We start from the raw sequence: 27,530 nt of genomic DNA, 5'->3' as shown, positions 1-27,530 counted from the left end.
ATTAACAACTAAATTTAACTAAACAACATAAAATGTAACAAAAAAACACTCCACTGTACATAACTGATATGGAAAAATGAGAAGAAACATAAATATTTCAATAAAAATGTAATTACATGTTTTTTACTGTAATAGTTTACTGTAAAAAAAATAAAAAAATAAACATGTACAGTATTTGATTTTCATCATTACCTATTATAATTTTACTTATAAAAAAACGTTTTTTTCTCCATATTTTACTGAATTGTCCTGTTAAATAAAATATATAAGGTAACTACCAGTTAACCAATTAAAAGTTGTTACTGTAGCATTTTATTTTATTTTTTTCTTGTTTTTGTCATTTATACACATTAGTTTAGATGTATCAACATGAAGCACATTTTTAGACTACCTGACCATTTTTGTAATGGTCTGACTCCATATGTCCAAGTTTATGGTAATGAGAAGTAAAGGTGGTCTTGCGATGTACTTTGATACAACAAAATGAGAAACTAAAGACATAAGCACTCGGCTTAGAGAGCAAACAGCTCTTTGACAATAGCCTCTTTCAGTGAAGCAATCCGTGCCAAATACAGCTGCTTTTAAGTTTAAGCAATGGAAAAAATACATAAATTGAAATTAGTGAAGCGCATTTTCATAATGCTTATGCTATACTGTTTCTCTTAAGAGCTTTCATCTAACATTTTATTGATTGTACATGTGAAATCTATTTTACATATGAGAAATGTGCTACAGATTGCACAGGCTACAGTATGTGGTTAGTTACGCGGCAGTTGTTGAAGTGCTGCGCCTGTGGAACAAGAATTGCAGGGTCGAGTGCACTCTCCAACCGAAGGTTGGACCAAAGTTAATTATTGCAGACTGAAGTTATTTTGTCCTCCCTATGGGACATCTCCAGTTTGAAAATATAGCAGTAACTCACAAAATCATGCCATTTGCTGTAGCTGTCTACTTTTTTAAAAGGGAACAATCTCCAGAGAAAGTTACTATAGATTCTCAACAGTTCCTACTTCTTATTGTAACCCTGTCATTTTATTTTTCCTGAAAAGTATTTTTGACTAATCCTCTCGTTATGTTCTATTTTACTGACACAAAGACTCTGTAGGTCATCACCCTTTGGTACCTTTATACCTCAGACCTGGTCCTTATCAGTTAGAAAAAACTGAAGTCTGAGGCACTTCAGAAAAAAAGAGGATTATGTTCTGTGGCTTTGTAAACCACCAACACCTGAAAAGACCTTTAACAGGCCGTACACTGGCTGAAGATTTTCTCATTTTTGCCTTGTTAATTTGAAGATGGGTTTAAACATACCACTTGGATTAATCGACTGAACAGTCTCTAAAGCTTTAAAAATGCCAAGTACTTAAGGGTAGTCTCCAGACAGCCGGAACCGCACAAGTGTGAAAAGTGATTTTCCTGAGGGACGGCACAGAAATATCCTTATTTGCATTTAGAACATGCATCAACTTTATGAAATGTTTAGCAACTGTGAAGCAGAGCTTGTGTTGATGTAACAGCACAATTTGGCTTTGAATAGGACCAGAGGCTTAAGCAGGGCATTACATCTTTCCTTCTTCTTGAAATTGTCACTCTGTAATCCCTTGGCAAAGAGTAATGCAGCTAGATTAGTGGCCCAACCCCAGATTTCTGACTGATCATCAGAGGACCCAAAAAGAGATCGCTGGACAGTCTAACGCTCAGAATATGCACTGAGTGTACATTTTTCTTTGTTTGTTCATCTGAAATATGCAGAATGTATTCCAAAGCTATGGATGTGAGTTGTTTAGAATGGGTGCCGTGAAATGTGTTGATGATTAGAGCACAAAACACTTAGGGATTTAATAACAGTGAACAGGCTCTGTCCATCTGGGCCAACGAGGGAGGGCTGATTAATCCCTAGCTCTGTGCAGTATGGGGGATATTAAGAATGGACAGTTGAAAAAGGACCTGTCTAAATACAAAGAAAGCTGTGAAAGCTGTTTTTATTTCACATGAATCAGCTTACTTCACGAAATATGATTGATTTGATTGCCTGCTACCCTTGAAATGGTAATTTCCTCAACTCACATGAGATGCCTTTTCCGAATAGAAACAAGATTAGATTGCAACACCTCGCCAAATAATCTCATTCAAAATACAAAGATAATTACTAGCATGTTAATTAATTTTTCAACAGATTTGAATACCTTTCAGCATCTTTATCACTAAAGACAATCAAGATGTAATTTTGAGTAATGTTAAATCCAAATCTAAATAAATATCATATAACAATGAAAATCAATTTGAATGGCATCACTTGTGACTTACTATGAATATGTTTCATTGTGTAATTGTATCTGCGTACTGGAAAACAGACTTGTATGAGCTTTATTTTTCTGTTTTACTCTTATTTATTTATTATTATTATTTTAAAAAATAAAATAAAATGCATGCACACACTCTTAAAATGTCCTTTGCTAACTCTTTAGGCCAGTATTTGTCTCTCTTGCTGTTGTTTCCCCATGATAGTGGCCCTATAAATGCAACATGACAAAGTCTATTGAGAAGCATGTCTAATGCATTTTTCCCCCTGCTGCAGTGATGTTGCCTTGGGTCCTTGGGATCTGCTCACTTGCTGAGGGTGGAAATCACATTCCAGCAGCGGAGACGAGTCAACCCCTGCAATTTTCCATGCTCAGCAAGAGCACTTGCGACTCTCTTAGGCCTCAGTGACTAAGATTTGGATCCTTAGGGAATAGATGCCTTAGAGCTCATCTCCTAAAATACCAGCCTTAAAAGGCATACAAATAAGATGCTCTTGAAGTTTTCACATTCATTAAAGAAATTCTGACATTTGCATTCGTAAACGTGAAGATGCAAAGACACGGATGTGACAGAAAGTCTTAACCACAATTACGTATGTTATACAAACTGCTGTTTGCTCCATGTGCACATTTTTTTAAACAGCTAAGGCATTGCATGACATATCTAGGCTGCTTATTATTTTTCATTGCGCCCATTGCTCCTTGACTCTGTCTTGGGTGGTATAAGGTATAAGCCTGAGCCAATATGCTGTTACTGATTTAAAGCGGATTATCGTTTGCTGTCCTAAGCCTTGGTGAAATCCTTTAAAATATTCATATTGGCAGACCTGGATTAGAAAAAGAAACAACAGACATTTTTTTTTTTTTTTTTTTCCAATCTGCAAAATCCATTCCAACATACCAGCTTGGATGAAACCCAGCTTCTTTACAATAAACTTGTACTTTCATGGCATTAAAGCAAAGTTTTCATGGATTATATGATGGAGAGCTGTATCTATGCTACAGCATGCTAGATTAGATAGTGCTTCATGCAATATAAACATAAACATCTGCTGAGTGATTGGCTGTTAGAGCATGTGTGCTATCTATCCCTCATTCATCACCATATTTATACACATCTCTGCATTAGAGCAGTTATCTCTGGTTACATGAGACAGACTGGAGGAAGCCTAAAAATGAAGGCCACTCTGTTTTTTAGCATCAAGATAGATTGTAAAATTATCTATTAAATGCATACTATATAAAGCCCTGGTTATTTTTATTTTGCTTATCCTCTTCCATACAATTTTTTATTTTTTTTAATTTATTTTTATTTTATTTTATTTTATTTTACAGTTTTTGCACATACACTGTACAAGCATTTTTAGATTTGCTCACGCTGACTTGAGCAGGACTTTCTGCTTTACCAGCAGTCAAGTGGAATGTGCATCAGCCATGTCAACGAATACATTTAGGTCATGTCAGGATTTCATCTGCAACAATTCAGCTAGTGTGTGTAAACAAATGCTGTTTCTGCTAGTGCTGAGTGTCATGCCTGTGAGAGTCACTTGTCACATTACTGGTAGGTAAAATATATTATGTACAGTACGTATATATAAAAAAGTAAAAAAATGTAAAAAAATTAAAAAAAAGGAAAGGAAAGGAAAGTCATTTTACATTAAAATATCATCTAATATTGTGGAATGTCTCAAAGACTTGTGAGCAAAGCAATAAGCATTCACCCCTAAAAAAATCATTAACATCTGCAGCTATGCTGAGTCATAAATCTCCTTAAACAATAACTTTATTCTGTGCCCCCACTAACAAATGCACTAATGAGGTATCATCAAGCCTAGAAGAATTTCCATTGTTTTTAGTGGTTATTGGAGTCAACGTGTAGGGGACTTGCTTTGTAAAAGTGTGACCAGGTTTCACAGGGGTGTCTGTCTGATGACTGAGCATGGTATGTAGCTTTTGACTTTTCAGTTCCTGACTTTTTTTCCATAGCTAACTATTTAAGTTATCACCACAAACATTACTCACAAGTTCACATGTTCATCTAATCCTTGAAGGTGGTAAGGGTAAACAGATTTGACTTGCTGTCTGTAATAGAGGGACTTGAGCATGAGACTTGAATCAAGCTCAAGCTTGAATCAAGCCCCGGGACTAGTTATTTAAAGTGAGTTAAAGTTGAATTCAGTAATACTCTCCCCATTATTTTACTTTTGGAACATATATTTTAAAATAATGTATACTCACATGAGATGAAGTTTCCAGTCATATCAGTAGCCTAATAAAAGCTATTTTATTTTGCATGCCTCAAATAAATTCTACTTATTTTATCTCAATAACCAGTCTATTATTGGACACTTTCACTCACAGAATAAATTAAACACGACCGACTGCAAATAGTGGATTTCTTAAATGTCATTAGTTACCAAAAACTATTGCTTTTGCATGATGCTGCATCTACTGTGTTAGGTGTCAGCATAAAGTCCAAGACGACAGCCATCTTAGATAGCACAACATAAAAAAAAAAATTTATTTTAAAAATAATTTAAAAAAACGAATTAATTAAACTGAAAGGACTTTTGATGCACAGTAGAGATACAAGAAATGAATGTGGATGGAGGAAGGCCACAGGAATTGTCAGAGGACCAGGTAAACAGTCTTTTATGCATCCTGAACTTCATTTAGAGCTCTATTATATGCAAGAAAGCAGTAGCATAATAGTTAAAACATAAATGTCAATGAAAATAAAGGCACACATCTGATGTAGGCGGCCTGACACTCTCGCCTGATCCATTTTTTTCTTTATGGTGGAGAGTACATGCTTCAATAACTAGAGATCATACTGTACTTCAGTAATTCTCACATCCATAGTCAAAGATGTCCAGCACAAGTGTGAGTATCATAGTGCTAAAGAAGTCAGGCAGGACACTGAGGGGTTTGTTATTCTAAATAAAAAATTAAATAATAAAAAAAAAAAGACATGGATGGCAGAACTTCAATCTGTGTCTGAAATGGTAAAGAACTACAGTATATGCCCACAACAGCTATACAAAGTCAAGAGATTCATGACACCATGACAAGTCTGTCAGAGTCTTTGAACATTTTTTACCAAAAAGTGTGTTCTCCAACCCGCAAGTTCTGTTTTCTGAAGACTGAACAGCCATGCAAAATGCAGTACTGGAGAGTCAGTCCTGTTATGCAGCACATTTTCATGCATCCCCATTTGTAGCCTTGTCTTATTATACTGGGTAAAGTATTAAACTCAAAATTTTTAAAGATAGAAAACATATTACTGTATATTTGCCTTGATCACAATATCACAGTTAAGTGAACATAGGGGTACATTTTGGTTTCAGTGGATGCTGATATTCTTATGGGTGCTATACTTCAACTTTTAAAATTAGAAAAAAAAAGAAAAGAAAGAAAATGGCAATTTATTGGGGGGGGGGGATTCTCTTATTGAAACATTTCGAACTAAACATGACTTGGAAATACTGACTTAATTGGTAAACATTCAAGATTTTTCCTATGTCCTCAATATTGCATTATATTCTGTTAGTCCCTTTAACTAAGGCTGGGTGCAGAATCACATACTACCATACTATCATACTACCATACATTCCCAACTCTGCCTTAAAAGCCAAATCTTCAATGACATCATCCTACAGGAAGTGACATCATTTTTGTGGGAAAACAAAATCACAAACACTATTTTGTATGGGATCACATTAAAATAAAATTACACAAATCTCTATAACAATTATAGTATTAGCAATGGCTCTTTATTTCCATCCTGTTAGGACCCCTGTTTGGCATGATGGAAATTCTATTACCATTTTGAAAATGGTCAAGTTACAGGCTAATAAATGAGGTTAAATAAGTTTTTTAATAAGTTTTATATATATATATATATATATATATATATATATATATATATATATATATATATATATATATATATATATTATAATATTAATATATTATCTGAAAATTTTGTATACACTTTTATGAAATATTTCCTTAAATGACAACAAAAGCAGATTATTTATTTACTGTTGGCTGTTTTGAAGTAATAGAGTTACAGAGAACAAAATGTATTTATTTTTTTTTTTTTTTTTTTATTCGTTCATTCATTTATTCATTTTTAAGAACCTGCATAATTCTGTTCAGTTTCTCCACTGTGGGCAAAAATAGATTAGTAAAGTGAAACAAAGTGGAGAGTTAATATTAGTGACGCAAATCTCTGCACAGACGCGACGATATCATAGAACGCAGGCTAAATTTTCAAACTACTTTGGCATCGGCTAATGTTCATCAGTCACCGCGCGGCGTGTGACAGCCAATCAGCGGCTCTGTCCGTTTCGACTCCACTAGAGAGAGAGCGGTGATGCTGCGAACTGGGAGGAGAGAGAGAGAGAGAGAGGCAGAGGCAGTCCACAGTACAGTATCTTCACTGCGATCAACGGATACGCATCAAAAAACAGGACTACACTTTACTCTTTAGCAATGAGGTGAGTGTGTGAAATTAATTGGACATACCTCTTTGTGTGTGTGTGAGGGGGGGTCACAGGGCAGCATTTAATATGTAGCCTTCTCACTATTTGACATTTTGCCTATGACTGCACACTGACTTTCATGGTTGAGCACAGATTGTCAGAATTGGCCTGGAGACGTTTTCAAACTATTCAGACACATATAAGTGATGTTTATCATAGCAGAACACGTCTAGAATAACGTATCTACGTGCTTAATGTTTGTCAATCAGATTGGCATTTGCGTATCTTTTCAAGCGCCTTAGTTTTATTAAGGTCGTTATGATAAACCAAGTATGCAGGCCTGCACGTGACAATGCTGTTTTCGTAATGTTATTGTCTTGTTTAATGATGCTTAATGAAATATGCTAATGTAAAATGTTAATGTGATTGTTTGAAGAAAGTTTGGACTACTGTTGTTGTCTATAGGCTTGCACATACCCGCTCTCCATCTGTTGTGCGAAGCAACAGGAAATAATGCACTTATAGCTAGTTATTCCCATATGTATCATTATTATTTTTCAGCATATAGGCTATTGTATGCGTTGCATCTGTTTTGATATATTGTTATCAATACTTGTCAGATTCGATATATTGTATGACTTAGATACGAAATATACTGCTTTGCTGAATCAACGTTCAACGATTCGATGTGCTCATGCCAGGCTTATCAAAACTGTAAGACATAGGCTAACATTCATATTTGTTTTGCATTTGAAATACTAGACGTTTTGTCACAGCTTTGGCCATAGGCTACATGTTGTGCTTTAAAAAAAAAAAAAGAAAAAAAAAAAACTTTGTTTGCCTCCTGTTATGTCTGGCACCTGTTGATTTCTGTATGAAGTGATTACACTTTAAATTATCCATAAGACTCTTTAATCAGATTCCATTTTGATGAACACCCAGAAGAGCTGCAACGTTTCTGAAAACTTTTTAAAATGTGTGTAATGTTATTTTAATTTGTCAGTGGAAATTGTTTTATTATTTTGTTATACGTTTATGGTAAGATATAGAATATTATTTGAATAATATTTGCTCTTTGTCTTGGCGGTAATGCAGTTTTTAATATGAATTGCTCGATTTGGCGCAGTGTAATACCAGTGTAATATCAGTGCAATATCAATGTAATATCAGTCTGGCAAATATTGTTTGAACAACTGATCCTTTGTAGATATGGATGCTCCGGTTATGTTCTGCTTGTGCAGTGATTGGATTTTAGGTCATATGTAACATGCAGTAGGCCTGTAAGAATTTATGTATTTATTTATTTATTTATTATTATACAGTTGTTGAGAAAATTTAGATGAGAAAACTAGTAGAAGTGTTTATTGAAGTTGTTGTTGTACACACGAGTAAACACTCGGTCAATAAGGATGCAAAAAATACCCAAGTTTCACTTCTCCCTTTTAAAAGAATAAGCCATATATTCTCACAGATGAATAAATGATTCTAAACAGTTGTATTTTCACTGGGTGCTTTAGAGAACCCAGTTTTGACCAGTCATTTCTAAAGTTAATGTAAAGCATATTTCAAGATCCTCCAAGAGACAAGGGAATAAATTGTAAGTACCTACTAGGTTTTTAAAACACATACATATCTGAATGCTAGAATATTGAGAAACATATGTCACCTAAGGGTTAAATGAAATACTTATACATCTCTTCAGCTTTAGACATTTGTTGTGTCCCAAACAACACACTATACACCATGCACTTACAAAATGTACTATGCACTCAGCCATGTAGTGTATGAATTTTCAAAGTGTAGTATCATCCCAAATGGAACACTTAAAATGTTTTACTACCTGGAAGTGTTCGCCGTTTAACAGTTGATGGAAGAGTCGTTTCAAACCCAAGCGTTCTGTTGCCGCTAGCTTTACCACGCTATCCACCCTTAGTTCAACACTTATATCTCAATAATATACATATTCACACAGCATGGTAATAGGGCTGGGCAATATGACAATATATATTGTAGCGACGATATAATGTGTCAACCGATATAGATTTTGCTATGTTGTGTATATCGCAATATGTAAATGTCCATGTGTGCAGCGTGGGCTTATCTATCATTGGGCAGGGCTTCACGTGAGACTGAGAGAATTTAAGAAACATGGACAGGGTTTTTCTGGCATTGAACATAAGCACATTTAATGATCTTCATCATGCATTTGCCGCTTTAAAAACGTTAAATATTCTACTCATCTGACACGCGAAGGTTTCAAGTCTCTGGAGCTCCAAAGTGCGTGCAAATTCAGCAGGCTTTGCGATATTTTGTGCTCCAGAGACAGGAGAACTAAGAGCGGGATCACTCGAGCTACTCAACCATTTTTGACCCAGGAAACACCAAATGCGGAACAAAATCTCCACAGAACAGGTCGACTCCCAAACAGGTCAAAACAATGAAGAGGATCTTGTTATTAAAACAGGTGGTTTGCACAACGATAATCTAGGTTTTATTTTCTTTGTCACATTGCTTTGAGAAGATGTTAAGTTTCTTGAGCAAAGTTTATAATAATAAAAATAATAACGGTCAACAACATTTTAAACTGAAATGGGGCATACTGTTATATTTAGCATTTTGGTAAGGTGATTTTTGAAAACAAGATGATTTTGATTTATTTACTTTGACATTGTTTGCCTTGTTCCAAATAAAGAGGAAGCAATTTTAATTTATAAAGTATTTAATTCACTGACTGGAGTTCCAAAAATAGGCATTACAATGGTTATTTAATATATAAACCAATTTTTATTGATTTTCCAGAAAACTTTTACTAAATCGTGATAAATATCGTTATAGTGATACCAAAGATTTTGGACATATTGCCCACCCCTACATGGTATGATGGTAAAGCATTTTACTCACTTTTATAAGGTGCTGTCTTCACAGAAGTTTCGCTAGTTGTCATATTCTCCATTATTTACAATTGTTTTGCCAGACCAGCATCGCTGCCAGTAACTCCACCCGTTCCGCTATGTACGGCAAGCCGAGAGTGCTGAGTGCACGAAGTGTCCAACGTTGCACACTCCGTTTTGACGATTGAAAAAGTGCATCATCCGGGTACTCGTAGTACACTTCTTTTTGTTGCATTTTCAGTGTAAACATCCTACTCGCACTACTTACACTTCAAAATGACGTAAAATAGTGCAGAAGTGTGCGGTTTGGGATGCACATATAGTTGTGCCAAAGTCCACATAGATAGTAAGGCCACATGACCTTTGACTTGCTGAAATTCTCTGAATCTGGAGCCACCTCACTTTTGGATGGAAAATAAAGTCCACATTTGATGTTGATTCATTTTATCTCTTGACAATCTGAGAGGCTGTCTGATGTTTTTATATATATATATATATATATATATATATATATATATCTTTATGTATTTCTAATACAAACAAAAACATTCTGAATGGCACATTTCACAATATAAAGATTAAACATGTCAAACAAAAAGATTTTAAAATATGATGTTCAAGAAAAAAAAAACTTTTTTCAGTCAAACATTTCACTTTTTGACATCTAATAGTTTGAGAGTTTCAAATTGTGAGATGGCCTATATGCAAATATTTTAGTTGGCTTTGAACGATAATTAGATCAGAGCTATCTGTCACCTGATGTGACAATAGCACACAGATCGCTGTGTTTGCTCTCAGGAGATAGAGCAGGATAACACTGATTAGCACATGCATGTGATTAATTTAATCCAAGAGTGATATATGAACTCTTGTTGTGCTTTTACCTCAATAATTGAACACCTCATACATTTTTATGAAAAATGAAGCACTTTCAGATAATGACTACTAAAATACAAGAATTCTTATTTTGCAAGCACACCTTGAGTTTAAACCCATTTTTCCAAGATATGGGTAATTTGCTGTTCTGCTGTTGAGGACACTTTCAAAATCAATACAACAGTGTTTATCTACTCCTGCTTTAGTCTAATACAATGTAATTGATTTTCTTTACCAATTCATTGCCTGCTATCTGTTTTCAGTTTCCTAACTAGTTTGTGTTTTGTTGTTTACTAATTTGTTAATGGGGCGGGGGGGGGGGGGGGGGGGTGGCCTCAAGTGAATCTGCGAATGGCCTCAAGAGAATCTGCAAATGGCCTCACAAAAGAATATTTGTTCTGCTTTGTTTCTGTGTTTGATAATAAGTTTAAATCTGCAGGGCTATTATTATTTTCTTTTATCCACATTGTCCCTATAAGAAATAGTCTTGGTATATGAAAGCTCTGGCCATCCTCCACAGCATACTCTTCACATCAGTCAGTGTGTAAGATGACATGGAAGATCACAGAGAGTGTGAGGGAGAGAAAATTTGGGGAAAAAATAGCACTGATGATGAAAACAAACTTGAAACGGAATCCGAAATGCACAATGAATATTTCTGCCATTCAGTCGGGTGCATTAGAATAAATAAGGATGGCTTGCTCTTTTTGTGCCAAGTGTAAAGTGAAATAAGAATGCTGATGACAGAGACATCATGTTGCCGGTATGTTAAGAAATCCTGCCATGGCTACATTTATGTAAGATGATTTATTCAGTAATCACTTTTATTTATTTATTTATTTATTTATTTTTTACATTATTAAACTTTACATATTAATCACTGTATCACTGTAAATTTAGTTAAACTTTAGTTAAACTTCAAACAATTACAGTTAATCAAAGGGTGGGGCACAGTTTAAATCAATAAAACATTTGTGGGGGGGCCTGGGTAGCTCAGCAAGTAAAGACACTGACTACCACACCTGGAGTTGCAAGTTCGAATCCAGGGCGTGCTGAGTGACTCCAGTCAGGCTTCCTAAGCAACCAATTGGCCCGGTTGCTAGGGTGGGTTGAGTCACATTGGGTTAACCTCCTCGTGGTCACTATAATGTGGTTCTTGCTCTTGGTGGGGTGCGTGGTGAGTTGTGCGTGGATGTCGTGGAGAATAGCGTGAGCCTCCACATACACTAGGTCTCCGTGGTAACGCGCTCAACAAGCCACGTGATAAGATGCGTGGATTGACGTTCTCAGACGCGGAGGCAACTGAGATTCATCCTCCACCACCCAGATTGAGGCGAGTCACTACACCACCATGAGGACTTAGAGCACATTGGGAATTGGGCATTCCAAATTGGGGAGAAAAGGGGAGAAAAAAAAAATCAAACATTTGTGGGGCTCATCCAATGGATCCTTTCTGTCTGTGTTTTCAAGTTTCTTTGTCAAAGCATCATTATTATTCACATTGAAACACAGCTTGATCCTGTTGTTGCAAGATTGAATACCTGGCTTTAATCAGATCAGAATTCCTACTGTGACTTACGAAGGAATACCTTTGATCTGCTTTGGCTGGTACATGTTGAAAAGGAGTTCTCCTCCCAGGTACACAGGGATACATGAATCCACCCTATACATTTTTTTATATTCATATGTAAGACAGTCTCTAATTTTCTCTAAGAGTCCAATTTGCATGGAAATATGTGTGTGGCAAATTATTTTGTGGCTGGTATTTGAAATACAGCATGCAGAACACAACCGTTTACTGTGTCGTGATGATCTCCTTTAGCATAGCCTCTTGTAATACAGTCCAAATTTGCATAACTGAGGAGCTTCCTCCCTTTGGAAGTTGAAACAGTGTCCACAGAATCTGGCTGCACCTAATTACTCACCAGAGCTGAATTGTAAATAAAATGGCTATTTGCACAGGCAGTCTCCAATCATATATTCCACTTTTGGGCACAATAATAGGCTAATGTCACTAATGTGCCTTCGGTTGTCATGGTTCTTTCGATTGCTTTCTCTTATGACACAAGTCCAAAATGAGGCAGAATCAGCAGTGCGTGAAAACAACCTACAACTCTTTAATTTTTAAAATCACCTTGATGTGTATAGATAGGCATTTCTCATGCACCTAAAATATCCATTCTGGTAAGGAATCACTGTTGTCTCTAACCGAGATTGGTCAAACAATGTAGACTGGAAATGCTCTGCTTCTGACAACCAAACTGCAATACTGATATATTTACTCTTGGAAGAACAAACTGTCATACAAGCAACATGGCCCAAAAGCAAATAGTTATTACCTGGTAGATGGCAGGGCCAGAAAGTGGTCACAAAAAGGGCACAAGACCCAAACACGAAGATCAAAAAATACAGGCAGCATGTTCAAATTACTGTATGGTTAATGTATGTAATGGTAATGGATGTACAGCCTATTGTGTAAAGAATAAACTAATTTATTTTCTAAAAGAAGGTCATTGACTAATATCCTGACAAGTCCAGAACAAACAGAGTTCAGTTTTTCCCATTATATTGGTAGAAGAAAAAAAGTTTTAATCAACGTGCTTTAACCTTTGTTCAATACTTGCCTCTATCATATACAGGGGCTTTTATTTCTAAGAATTTTCCAGTTGTTGCTCACACGATTTATTTATTTGTGGTCACAGAGCATTGGGATTTTCAATTTCATTGTTAATGTCAATAAATGTCATTATCGATTATTTCTGTGGATATATTTGTTGTATGTGGCCTAAATTGTAATATCAACAAAGATGTCAAATGTCAGACTATGTTGTGATTGCAATCAACATGACTTAGTGTGACCTTTTGAAATGGAAGCATTGTTACCTTGATTGTAAAAATCCTGTCTTTAAGGCTTCTGCAAAGCGAGGGTATAAAAAACACAATGAATTACTACTTAGTCAGGAACTCTTCCATTTAGATTCCTTCATGTAAATCCTGGCCATAAATTGAATCGCAGCCTGGGGGTTAAACAACCACGCGGCTGTCTGTCTGGAACACAAGTCTCTTGTATTTACCAAGGTAAGGTGCCTTACTTACAAGATGTTGGTCTGTGGATGAGTTAATGGCATTGTCAAGTTGTAAAAGGGCCTTCAGGGTAGAACACACAATAAATATCAAACATGATACGAGAACCAGTCTGTTTGACTTTGACAGGTCCGGCAAACTCTATAAGCACAGTGTTTTGATTTGCGTATTTGTCAGTCGTGGAAGTGGCAAGTAAACAAGCACACACGTTAACATGCACACACACACAAAAACAACAACAACAACAACAACAAAAAAACAGACACAGAGACATTTGCATTGCAATGGGGGCTGCATTCCAGTGCTGAATCACAATGTTGAAATGAGGCTGCTGTCTTGTAGTCTCCCGCCGAGTTCTTTACACAGAGGCTGTAAAACAGAAGTTCCCACGGCTTTTCCTCTCCCGCTTGAGGAGAACCGTAAACAAATGCAGTTATGGGGTTACAGAGGACCCTTTTCTAGCTCCACTGTATATGGCAATGCCACACTGACACAAAGGTTAACAGGTGTTTTGTGCTATCAATTTGAACAGGCTGCATGAATTGACAAAGGAAAGGCAGGCTATAGTAGATCACACACACGCCTGAGACCCCCTCATGAGCAAATGAATGGTGTGCGGCTAAATGTGGATTTGAGGATCATTTGATTTTTAGCAGGTTTGCCTAAATTGCTTTAATTCACCACACAGTGTGGTAAGCTCCAGGCAATTTGTGCAGCAAAAACAGTCGCTTTCGCCATTATTTTGGCTGACCAGGAAAAGTCAGTGGCACAACATTGCTGCCAGATCACATTATGGCCTCTCTCGTTACGTAATTAAGAGGACCCATCTGCTACGGGCTCCCCGACACTAATTGTGTTGGTGTGCACATGGCTGTCCCATTGAGCAAAAAAAGACCTCCAACATTTTAAGCCATTATCTCCTACTGTTGAGATTATGGCACACATGTTGCTGAGCAGATTATGGTGGAGGGTTGGGGGACACTTGAGGATTAAGTCTCCTATAAAGTGTGGTAACCCAATGGGTTAAGCACCTCCAGCAGTCCAGTCACATGCCTGGAGTATGTTACATTGTGCTGTGTCTTAACAAGTGACTCTTTTTACAACCACATTGTGTGCTGTGAAATGATACTCCAATCCTAATGCTTGTATTAGCTGCAAAAACAAAAAACAAAACCAATATTATATTCTCTGTCTACTCATCACAGATTTATTCTTACACCGTGTCCTAACAGGGGCCGAAGTGATGAAATATTCCTAACAATAATTTTTTTCTTAACTATTAATTTCTTCTTATTTTATAACTTAAGAAACTAGTTCTTAAGAAGACATCTTAAGAATGTTTTTTATTACATATTGGACTTCTTAAGAACTTTTTATAATTTATCCCGATAACTTTCTCATCCACAAGAATGCCATGTCCATGTCCACACTAAGACGTTTGCATTTAAGCTATGTTTACGCCTCACATCCACAATACTACTGCGTTTTCCTCCATTGAAAACAGAGACTTTCTCCATAAACCACATTGTTTGGACAACGAATGATGTTAGGAAACTGAAAACAGAGTTTTCAATCGTGGCTTTATTTTTTTCGTAGGAAGATTTTTGTTAATCTGGCCCATACCTGCCAACACTCCCGATTTTAACGGGTTTCTCCAGTTTTTCCACCCTTCCTCCCGCTGTACTCCCGATTTACAGTTTCTCCTGATAAACTCATGATTTTCCGAATCCACACTTCGCTCATGAGAATGTGTTAGACTTCCAGGTAGGGTTGCCACCTATCCTGTAAAATACAGGATCGTCCCGTATTTAAATATGAAATGATGCATCCCATATCTAATCAGTACAGGACCTGATTTGTCCCGTAAGCTGGTCAGATGGCATCACAGCAAAATCGTTCCAGATCATTAATTTAACAGTGACTTAAGTTTGACATTTTTCATATGTTGGGTAAGGGTTTGTCTGAAAAGTCCACACATTGTGTTGAAACGGGCTTATACTGTGGAGGGTGTAGTAAGGGGCCATCTGAAAAGTCCACACATTGTACTAAAACTGGATTTTTTTTTTTATTGAAAAACAGAAGGTTCAATATAAATGTTTAATAAGATGTACAAAATTGCACAGATCCAACCGAGTCATAAAGACAAGAAGAATAAATTATTAAAATAAAGTAAATCCCAAAAAAACAAAAACAAACAATCATTCAAATACATACAGTATAAACCAACACAGATGTATACACATATAAGATAAAGAAGATACATAATTGAAGAAATAAATATATATTTTTTATAAGTCATGGGTCAGAAAAGTTCTCAGCATAAAAGAAAGAATATAGGCTACACTTTTTGTTATTAATAACTCAAAAAGCATTTATTGCCAATAAATTGCCTGTGAAGGATGTGGTACGGGACAATCTGAATACATGGTCAATTTATTGGTATTATTCATCTTCAGTGTAGTATTACTGACCAGAACTGCCCAGAACTGACACTCACTATACTCCAAGTCTGCGTACTCACTGTCCACACTTGAATGCGTAACTGCTATGTGAGGTGGCACAATTACAGCCAGTCAGAACAAATGTTTTATTTAATTTACAGTTATGAGGAGCTGGATTTTGAACCGATGAGAGTTCACAGTGGGCGGGGCTGTCCAGAGTAATGCCATAGGAATAGAAACCAAGCAATTGACAAAATGTCCAGTTGCTTATCACAGTTGCGGCTGGTTAGCACAAAAAACTCTGATCTACATGGAACAGATATGTTTTATTACTTACTCCTTTATCGTGTTGAGTCTGTGTTGGGACCTTTTCACTGTGAGATTAATGTGATATTGTTTGCATTTAAACCTTAAGCGAAGTATATAAATAGCACTGGCAAATGTAGGGTAGGTCAGATATGGGAAAAACAAATGTCTAAAATGAGTAAATCAATCATCCATTGCAGCAAGAGTGTTGCAGGATAAGTGATACCTTAGTATTCGAAAACCCAGCTGTCTAGACAGCCCTTTCCCCCCAAACACACAAATCATTAGATATTGATTACCCGCTATGCCCTGGGGAATGACACAGATATAATGCCTGGCCGGCAAGTGCACTGAATGGAGCAAAGAGTAGCTTGAATCTGTTTAAGTGTGCCACCCTTACTGAATTTGTGTTCACCTGATCTCGACTTTGCCTCTCATGCATTGTTGCTTGGTAGGAAGGGAACCGCAATCAAACATGGCATATGTCTCCTACCATTTGCTTGCACAAGATGAATGCTAGCTGGAGAGTTTTGTCCTGGTGTTTTCATTTCGGGGCACACCGATGTAGCCAGAAGCTAAGAGATGAGAATTTCTCAGTGCAACACAAATAAAAATATATACTGTATATTCACGCAGATCAAAGAAATCAAACATTTATACTATCACTGTAATAAGATGGTATATCATGTCCCTTCACTATGCAAACAAGAATGACCTATTTAAGAGCTGTGGAGTCGACTCTTTCTAGTTAATGGGTGGTGGTCCAGTGCCTTATTCATTAAAATAGAGAGCCTGGAGTGTGTGGCATTAGCTAGCTCTGTTTCTCTCTGCTCTGCTGGTCTATGTTCCTGCAGCTAGACTTGTTACCTGTCGCCTCCTTCCTCGCCGCCCGTGGCTGACATTCTACTTCTCTCATTCCTAATTGCCCCTGTGGGACTTATCAGGGTTGCTGTGGCTGTCTGCAGTGTGGCAGAGCTTTCAGCGAGGGCCACGTTTGGGGCTCCGCCTCTCTCTCTCGCTCTCTCTCTCTCTCGCCCCCTGCCGCCTAGTCAACTCCCTGCGTCCTCCACAGGTGTTGCCAGTCTTCTTCTTTATCACTCACTTGTCAGCCCCCACCCTCCCATTCATGTTCCCTAGAGCCTGTGAGGGAACTGTGTCTTTGAAGAAAAAACTAAATAAAAAATAGGACAACTAATATCTCGAGGCCAGACTGCACAGTAAATGGCCTGATCTGAAAATAACAGCAGATAACATTCAGTCAGATACCAATGAGGTGCCATTGAGGTTAATTTGTTTTGTCTGTGTTGTGGATTTCAGACAACCATGGCACTGTTTATGACAGGCAACTGGTGATTTAATTACTTTATCATTGCAGTAACTGAAACATGAAAATGAAAACATGCTTGCACATTTGTTATATACTGTATATAGGGACATTCTCCTTCTAGAGAGCATGTGATTTGACAGAAATCTGTGTAATGTGTAAGATGAGTCATAAATGTATTTGGCTTGCTTCTGGAAGTGAAAGAATGCACATTTTAAATGCATACAACTTAACAGCTAATATACATGGACTAAAAGTCACAAAACTCCAATTTTGATTTCATGATGTCTTTAAATAGTAATGGGTTCTTGGGGATACACCAAACTAACCACTACATTTCTCCATAAGGTACTCAATCATGACTATATACATCTAATATAAAGAGTCCACTGTATTGTGGATTAGCATGTATCAAAATTACACAACAGTGAGCCAATAAAATGAAGTGCTATGTGAAACTGAAGTGTCCCATTATGCTCTCGTAGGTTTGTGCTTGCATTTAAGAACAGCGGGAGGATTTTCATCCTTCACTATCCATCTCCCTCCCAGCAGGATGAACTTGTAAATGAACAAGCAGACATTTTGTGGTGGAAACTGTGTCTGTTCACTCTGACACACCATGTAACAAAACCGCTTTAGATCCAGCTGAGTTCCCCCAGCAGGACTGTATCAAGGGATTTGCCAGGTCACAGAACCTAGCAAAATGGCTGCCTGAGTTTGACTAATGTGCACCAGGAGCCTTGCTCTTTGCCCAGGAGTTCTGGGCAGAGGAAATTCATTAAAACCCAGCACCCATAAACTGCATTTGTTGGACATAAGAGGGGAGCCCATGTCTCCTGTACTGCTTCTCTATTTGTAATGAAATACACACATAGATCCATACAGGCACTTATATTTATACATACATAGAGCTCCCATGATAATTTCGAGCTCACTGAGTTTGACAGCAAATCAATATCCTCCGGTATCTATTGTTACCTAATTCAATTAGGCCAATTCATAAAGCAGAACATAATGGAGCTAATGGAAAGTGCTATTAGTGGAATAGCGGTACCATTTAAGTCATACACGGAAGTACAGTATGAAAGTCAATTCGGCCTCACAATTGTGCATTTCCATCTGAATCGGTGGCCCTCCCGATGCTCCTCCCGGATGAAGGGTGATGTCGACATGATGAATTTTTACAACCATGGAGAGATATGTGCGAAAGTCACGAGCAATATTGTAAATTAAAAAAAGCAGATATACTTAAATTCGATTCATGGAGAGGCCTGCATCTCCCCTTCACTTTGTGCAATCACATTTGCAATCTGCTTGATAAAGTGTAAGAGTGAGCAAGGGGCAGCCGTTCAGTTGCACATAAAGCTGCAGATTGATGTGGAAACAGGAAGCATGCTGATTGCTGATTATTATGTGGTGGCAGGATGCTTTTGTCTCTCAGACTGTCATTCCAGCAGGTCAGTTCAGAGCCAGCAGGCTATTGTGACCGTGCATGCTGATAAAACGCAACACACATCAGTGGCTATGTGATTTTTTTAGGACGGCTGAACTCAATAGCGCTGCAAGTGTTTACATCATTAAAGCGGGGCATTTAGAGAGCATGCGTATTGATTAATTGACATCCGATTCGTGAGTGCTTGGCCATTGGCCTGCCTTGCAGTATTTTAAAAGTCAGAGGTTAATGACTAGGTGCCAAAAAAAAAAAAAAAATCTATATACATATATATATATTCAGAGATATCTTTAATAAGGAGGACAGTTGTCATATGATACAAGAGCTCACGTTGGCTTTAATTAGGAAGGAAGATTCCCAGCAGCATGGAGATAACTTAGAGTCTGAATCTTCACCCAATAAGTGATTGTTTTTCAATTTCCCTTCTATTTCCTATTACAGGTACTGTGTGTCATGCTGGCAGCAGGAAGGACTATGAGGGTGCACTGCAGAAATTTGTAACTTTGGCAGATAGGATCATTATCAGCAGTAAGTCACCCTGAGAGCTTGAAAGATGAGAAATTGGATTGTAATTCTTCTGTGGGCTTGTGTGCACATGCGTGTGGATGCAGTTGCACTTTCAAGAGCACCAGTTCAAAGGAAAATCAAAGAAATTGAAGGGGGGCAAGACAAAGACACAGAATTGCTAAGACGTTCCAAAAGAGGGTGGATGTGGAAACAGTTCTTTCTTCAAGAGGAATACACAGGAAGCGACCACCAGTACATCGGCAAGGTAGGGTATATGTTTATATTCCAGGTTATGGAGGTAGATTCAAGCTGAGCTGTTGAAGAGTCGATTGCAAAGAAAGATTTGGTTTTGCCACTTCTTCTGAGTCTTTCTTAGTCATCTCAGGTTAATAAACACAGAGAGAGAATGATCAAAACTATGGGTACAATATAGTATGTAGGATTCTCCAGCATAGAGCCTGCTGGATTTGAGATAAGCAGCAGGGTGAAACCTGACCTCCCTAGTTCTTCACAAAACAGCTGAAGCTCAGAGCTGTGCAGAGGATCAAAGATTAGAATGAAAGATAGCAACTTACCCCTTCTGCTTATAACAGAGGTTCTTAAACTGTGATATTCAGTACATACCACTGAGTGCCCCCGGTAGTACACGACACAACTCTTTATAATACTAAAATAATATTTAAATTATATACATATTATTTAAATATATTGTTTCTTATTGTAATCGCTTTATAATTTCCAAAGGTATTTACATGATGATTAATAATTTAATATAGCTTTGTGCATCTAAGACTCTAATGCATGCATTGCCTACATTATTCTGCAATTCGGTGTAAAACTCTGCACGCGGGCGTGGCCATGCTGATCAAAGTCTCTTTTTAAGGCAAGGCGGCCATCTTTGGAATGCTCCTGGGCAGCTATTTTCTATGGACATAAGTGGCATACAAGTACACCTCTACCTACTTGAAAGGGGAAATACAGAAATCTCCAAAAAGTAAAATCTGACAACTATGGAATCATAAATTATGCTTCTTTAGCTAAGATAACGCTAAAACGCTGTTTCTTACCAGGTAATGTGTATGCACATTATCGAGTTGACTGACTGTCTGTCTAAAAAGTGATTGGCTCTTTTACCTGTAAGGCACATATTGGGTGTTCCAGTTTAATTTTTGGGTGGTCCATCTTGGGCTAAATAGTCTCTGTCTGCATGTGTACATGCACCACAACTTTAGACTGTGAGTAGGGACACCCCTTGTATCATGCTCAAAAAGTGACTGGCAAAAAAAAAAAAAAAAAAAAACTGAAGCAAATCAACAACAAAAAAAGTGAAATATTATTCTGTTTGCACTAAAAGTCTGTGAGCAGCATGTAGATGCTTGATTTCCTGAAAGTGGTATTAAAGAAAGTTCTGATTTTTACTCAGAAACACTGATTTCTGAAGTTTTATGGTTGACTACATTGCCACAAATTCCAAAATGTATTTATGTGTTTGAACTATACTGCAAAGTTTGTATATTAAAGGAATGTTCTGGGTTCAGTACAAGTTAAGCTCATTTGACAGCATTTATGGGATACTATTGGTTACCACAAAATTAATTTTGTCTCGTCTCTCCTTTTCTTTAAAAAAAGCAAAAATGGAGGTGACAATGGAAGTGAATGGGGCCATTTTTTTAACATTAAAGTACTCACTTTTTCAAAAGTATAGCCACAAGACATAAACAATATCCATGTAAACATGAGTTTAGTGTGATAAAATCACTTACTAACCTTTTCTGTGTAAAGTTATAGCTAATTTTACAACTTCGTTGCCATGATGATGTCAACAAACCCTAAAACGGCTGTAAAAAAAAAAAAATAATAATTTAAAGAACGTTACAGCACAAAAAATACACCAGTTTTAACAGAAGAATTAATGTAAGTGCTTTTATAAAATGAAAAGCTTCACTTTTCTGCCTTTAAACCCTCCAGATATTGGCCACATTCACTTCCATTGTAAGTGATTCACTGTAACCTCGATTTTTGCTTTTTTTTTAAAGAAAAGGAGGGACAAATTGAAATACTTTTTTGTGGTAATCAATGTTATGCCACAGATGCTGTCAACTGAGCTTAACTTTTACAGAACCCAGAATATTCATTTAAAGCTGAAGTGTGTAATTTCTGTGCCACTAGCACCACCAGACTGAATTGCAAAAATAAAAGTTGTATCAAAACTGCTTTCTAATTATGCCCCCTGTCTGTCATTGGTCAAACAAAGACCAATGACAGACAGGGGCCCCCCAACTCATGCCATTGGTTGTGTAACTTTGTTGGGGTGGGTCTAAGAGGGTCACTCTAAATAAACAGGAATTTTCAAAGTGACAGAAAGAAAGAATGTTTACAGATTTTGAGAAAATTTACCTATGAATGGCTTACTTATCGTTGTCTCTGCATATTAAGCAGGGGTAAGAGAAAGTATTTTAAAACGGTAAAAGTTACATACTTTAGCTTTAACAAGAGCAATTACATTGAAATCCTTTCTAGATGTTTGGTTGTGGTGTATTTACTGCTCTGATATCTGCAAAAGGACTAGCCAAGGGACTGACGAGTGTCTTGCCACTCTATAATTTTCTCTTAAATACTGGAATATTGTTATTAATCAAAATATAACATTATGTTGCTCACAGTCAGAAACATAGTTTACCCAAGTACTTTAACGCAGATGCAAGGGCTTGGCCAATGAATTGCCAACTTTTGGTCAGATTGAACATACATAACGAGTATTCTTTCATTAGTGTTGTGGTAACAAACCTCAAGGGGGTGATAGAGTTACCTTCAAAAGTTTGTGCCATAAAACCGGATGTGATATTATTTAGATAAATTGCTCTGAATATATTGCTCAGTAATATTCTCTTCAAAAAACAAAAAAGCAAAAGTAGGCCTTAATAATGCATGATCTTGCTTCAGTTCATAATTCAAAAGAACATGTAAGCCTAATTTGTTGTTGTTTTTGCTCACATATTTCACTGTAAAAATTACTACAAAGTTTTCCAAACTTTTCTTCTGTCTATTTGAACACTCGACCAAATATGCCAAGCGTCCTGTTACAGAGTGCATAAAGGAGAACGTAGTGGCATAACCAGTGTCACGCAGTAGTAGTAATAATATTATTATTTTCATTGTGCATGGGGGGCCTCCATGGTGTATCAGCCCATGGGCCTCTTAATTTTTAATCCGTCCTTGTTTTGAACACTACAACACATGTAATCAAGCTTCCATAGCTAGAAGCATTTGTGTTCACGTACTTGCGTAGAGTATGTTTTGGGCCTTTGGCTTGCACTCAGTGAAGTCAGTTTGTTCAATGCTGAAATAATTAGAGGGAACATTGTGTAACTAGGTGTTCCTTGGATATTCTGATTTGATTAAAGGTGGTACATGGCCTGATAGTTTGAGAACAACTGGCTTAGACATTCTAAAGCAATAAGCCATGAGAGGAGTTGAGTCACAGTGATTTTATCACAATGCTCATAGGCGCTTCATAAAGCAGAATGCCTAAAACCCCCTTAACTGTGGTAAAATCACTGTAATGCACAGCCTTGAGTGGGTTATTGCTTTGATAAACTGGCAGCAACATCAATGTGATAGAAGACACTAATGTGGATCATTCAATCAATAGTTGGAACTATTCATTTTATAATAAAGTTTTACAAAGGGTCACCATCCAGTGGATTATTCATGTGAGATCTTGTAAGTGCAGAATTCACAAAGCTCTAATTGTTGTTCTGAATGTGATGTGTTTGGATCATGTTCTATTGAATGTGGAGTAAAATCAGCCATTTCTGAAATGTTCAGGGGTAAAATCACGAAGAGCAAAAGAACCATTGTGTTTGAATGGTCTTTTGTATTTTACTACCCTATTTTACTGTAACAAAGCGGCTCATTCAAGCGGAACGAAGTACCAAATAACTAACTCAATTTTCTGACTGATTTCATTGACAAAGATAATCAAATCGTACATTCATTTCTAAAAGATGAAGCTCATATCAATTCAGTCTTTTCTTTTTATTATAGTGAGTACAATTAATTCAAAACAGCTAGGTGCACTTCAAACATACATATTTCAAAGACTAGGAGTAGAAAGTAAAAGTTTAATTTGCCTCATGAATATCAGAAAAAAAAAGTGGTTGCACAAAGCGATACCATGTGGCAGTGTCACTTTTCGTAATAGACATGCAATCACTTTGATTGCACATTCAACGTGTTGTACTTTCATCTGATATGTCATCAGAATTCAATTCCACAAGGACTCATTTTTACATATTTACCAAGGAGTACCTGTCTATTACTAGCTTCCCCCCGTAGTATTCCTTTATTGTTTTATTTCTCCAGAATCAACGGATATTGAATATACCCAGAATATCGAATGCAATACATATTCATGAGCCTTATCAACGGGAGAATGAGCAGAGGTACTGATGAAATGCATGAATTGCTTCCTCTCAACAGCTTCACTCAGATATGGATAGAGGAGACGGCACGGTGATATACGTTCTCACAGGTGAAGGTGCAGGGACAATCTTTGTGATAGATGCCAACTCAGGAGATCTGCATGCTACCAGGAGCCTGGACCGAGAGGAGAAACCATTTTACTCTCTCCGAGCTCAGGCTGTGAACAAGAAGACAAGCCTCCCGCTGGAGCCAGAGACAGAATTTATTGTCAAACTACATGACATCAATGACAATGAGCCGAAGTTCAACAAGGAAATGTATACAGCATCTGTACCTGAGAGGTCACACATTGGTAAGTTCCATCAGCTTTCAAGCAAGCATTTAAAATCTGTCTGAATAAATGATAGAAAATACTGCTCTAAGGAGGGAATTATTATTGTTTTTATTTTTTTTTTAGTTTTTATTTTTTTTTGCCCACTAGCAATAAATTGGAAAAGAAATTTATTTACAAAATTATTATAATTTTTTTTTTTTTTTACATTTTTAATTTTCCATTTGAAATATATATATATATATATATATATATATATATATATATATATATATATATATATGTATATATATAAAAACTCACTATGTGAATGAACCAAACATGCAAATACCTTTTTAAGTGGACCAAATAAGAGCACAGTTCTTTGAATTGAAACTTTTCTGTTCTGTTTTTCTCCAAGATAGTATTTAATTAAGCAATATCACACAAGCAAGAGTGCTGTTGCCCTGAATATATGTGAGCCATGCAGAAATTAAATACAACAGGACAATTGCTTGTGTGAATTGCTTTTGTACAACCATTCTATACATTTGAGATGCAATATGGACGGTCCTTTTGTCTATATTTACTCAGCCAAATACAATAGTTCAAAACGAATCCAAAGCAGGATCAGCCGTTGCATGTCGCCAATCAACACACAGACTCACAACTGCAAACATAGACAAGTGGAGTGATACAAACAGTGAACTTTCCTGCTGTTGTTCTAAATGTCAGCACTCTTGAAATTCTGCTTGTCCAATCAGATTAGAGATCCAAAACTACATTTTGTATAAAATAGTAAAAGAAAGTAATATTGTAACTGATCCAATGTTTGTTCTTCTACTGCTTTAAAGGGGTCATGACATGAGGAATCACATTTTCATTGATTGTTTGACATATAAGAGTGTAACAGTTTGGGAAAGGAGGGTGTGGGAACCGAATGAACAATTAACACAACTTTAATCAAACAGAACATCAAACTGAAAACACAGCAACATAAACACACACACAGAGCGGCCGCGTCTCTCTCTCTCTCTCTCTCTCTCTCTCTCTCTTCTTTCTCTCTCTCTCTCTCTCTCTCTCTCTCTCTCTCTCTCTCTCTCTCTCTGGCGTCCCCAGCTCTTCCCTTATCTTCCTCCCGCTGATTAGGCAACTCATTGCCGGGCATGTATCCTCACAGCCCGGCCACGCCCTCCTCCTCATCACAAAGAGGTCATTATACTATAAAAACACTGTAAGTTTCAGAACTTAAATCTTTCTCCTCACTACAAATTCCAAATTCAAAACGACTAATTTCTACTTCCTCCACATTGTGATGTCACACTGTGGTACACATTTGCGTCTGACTGCCTCAGCAACAACATATCAATGCCTACTTTACCTTATTTCTTCCGTGGCCCCACCCAGCAGTGGTGAGCAGTGAGATGGCAAAGAGAGAGCAGGTCAGTCAAGAGCAGATAGCCAATCAGAACAGTGGGTGTTTATTTCAAGTCTTAAAGGAGAAGCAGCACCTAAACCAAGCGTTTCTGACTGAGGATCAGAATAAGGGTGAAAAATGTTATACAAAATACTTTCTTTTTGTGTGTGCAAAAAAACGTTACTGATGTTATAAGTGAACCTCAAGGAACATATTAAAATACACACAAAAAAAGGCATGTCATGACCCCTTTAAGCATAACGTAACTAATTTCTCATTTATTTATTTTTTTCCTCAGGCACTTATGTCACTCAAGTTACTGCCCAGGATGCAGATGATGAAATGTTTGGCTACAGTGCAAAGCTAGTCTACAGCATCAGCCAGGGTCACCCATACTTCTCTGTAGAACCAAATACAGGTCAGTTCACATTGAGCTGTTATATCAAAATCAGTCTTCTCAGAGATGGGGAGATAGATAGATAGAGAGACACTGAGAGTGTAAGTATCTGTGGTTCATTTCAAATCGGGCAAGGGGTGCGCTGCAGCGCTACCACTCAAGCATTTTAGCCAAGCAAATTCGCCCAGTGAGTTTAATCATTGCTAATGTGTGCCCTGGAACATTTCCCGCAGAGGTCTTTGTTTAAACAAAAGAGAAAAAGAAACACAAAAGCTCCCATGGCAGATTAGTATTCAGCTTAACCCTGATATGCTTTAGTCCAGATGGGACATGAAACGATGATGTCCATGTCACACCAGAGCACATGAAATATATCCCTGAAAAAAAGGATATTCATTAGAAGTGGGGGTTAATCTGGGAACATTTGTGCCATTCAACAAAACAGCAGGGCCTGGATCCTCCGCTACATGAATTACTGGATTTATCTTTTGCCTTTTTGAGCTATCCGAGACATCTAGCATATTCATATTTAATGTACAATGATCTGCTTTTCTGAACATTTATCATCATTAATATTAAATGTTTACTGTTGTACTTGTACATTCTGTGTGGTAAAATACAGTGGGGATTACATTTTTAAATCCACATTGAAAAATATGTTAAACAATATCTAATTCAAACATGGAAATAAATGGAAACTTTTAGGATTATGAAAATAAACAAAGAAATGTTATGATGTAAAATAAATAAGAAATAGATTAGGTCACTAATCAAGAAGCAAATTTGAGACATTGACCAAGTTAACTCCTTTTCACAAAAGGTCAGAATTCCTTGCTTTGATTGAAGCACACAAGATGCTCATCATAAGATGGAACATTCTTAAATCATGCTTGGAAAACATGGATCATCAGGTTTTGAGGATCGTAGAGGCATTTTAACAAGTGGATTATTTTTGAACCCCATAATATCTCTTTGCTGTACAAAAAGAACAAGGTTATAAAAATAAAAAAGGCTGTCTTTTACTATCAAGTCCTATGGTGTCTTACTCTGCAAGTGCTTGAGATCAGAATGGATTCACTTGTAAAACACTGGTTTTAACAATTCAAGGTCTTGTTTCTTTAGTACCTGCAGCGATCTCTCTCAATCAGCAGCTGCTGCCTATAATAATCTCTGCAGCAAAATGTCAGTCTGAATGCATGTACGCAATTAGTTCTGCACTGTTCGAACATAAAAAGGACTCAGTTGCCACATCAGTCTGGTGTCGCCAATCTCCCAGCACAAGAAACTGGGCTGGATGTTAATGAAACAT

The 27,530-nt window shown here is 37.0% G+C and overlaps 1 protein-coding gene across 1 annotated transcript in view; it reads left to right on the top strand.

Moving 5' to 3' along the window:
- Positions 1–6,700: 6,700 nt before the first annotated feature.
- The window catches only part of LOC127440455 (cadherin-6-like), a 40,275-nt gene continuing 19,445 nt past the window's right edge, over positions 6,701–27,530 (top strand). Inside the window, exons 1-4 of the mRNA XM_051697031.1 lie at positions 6,701–6,805; positions 19,607–19,937; positions 24,155–24,449; positions 26,123–26,242. Coding sequence (XP_051552991.1) covers positions 19,719–19,937; positions 24,155–24,449; positions 26,123–26,242 — 634 coding nt within the window. The 5' untranslated portion in view covers positions 6,701–6,805; positions 19,607–19,718. The remainder of the gene's footprint in view (positions 6,806–19,606; positions 19,938–24,154; positions 24,450–26,122; positions 26,243–27,530) is intronic.

This window comes from Myxocyprinus asiaticus, chromosome 5 (genome assembly GCF_019703515.2).
Source record: "Myxocyprinus asiaticus isolate MX2 ecotype Aquarium Trade chromosome 5, UBuf_Myxa_2, whole genome shotgun sequence".
Lineage (NCBI taxonomy): Eukaryota > Metazoa > Chordata > Actinopteri > Cypriniformes > Catostomidae > Myxocyprinus > Myxocyprinus asiaticus.
Note: the sequence above shows the minus strand (reverse complement) of the source record. Positions and strands in the feature narration are given on the sequence as shown.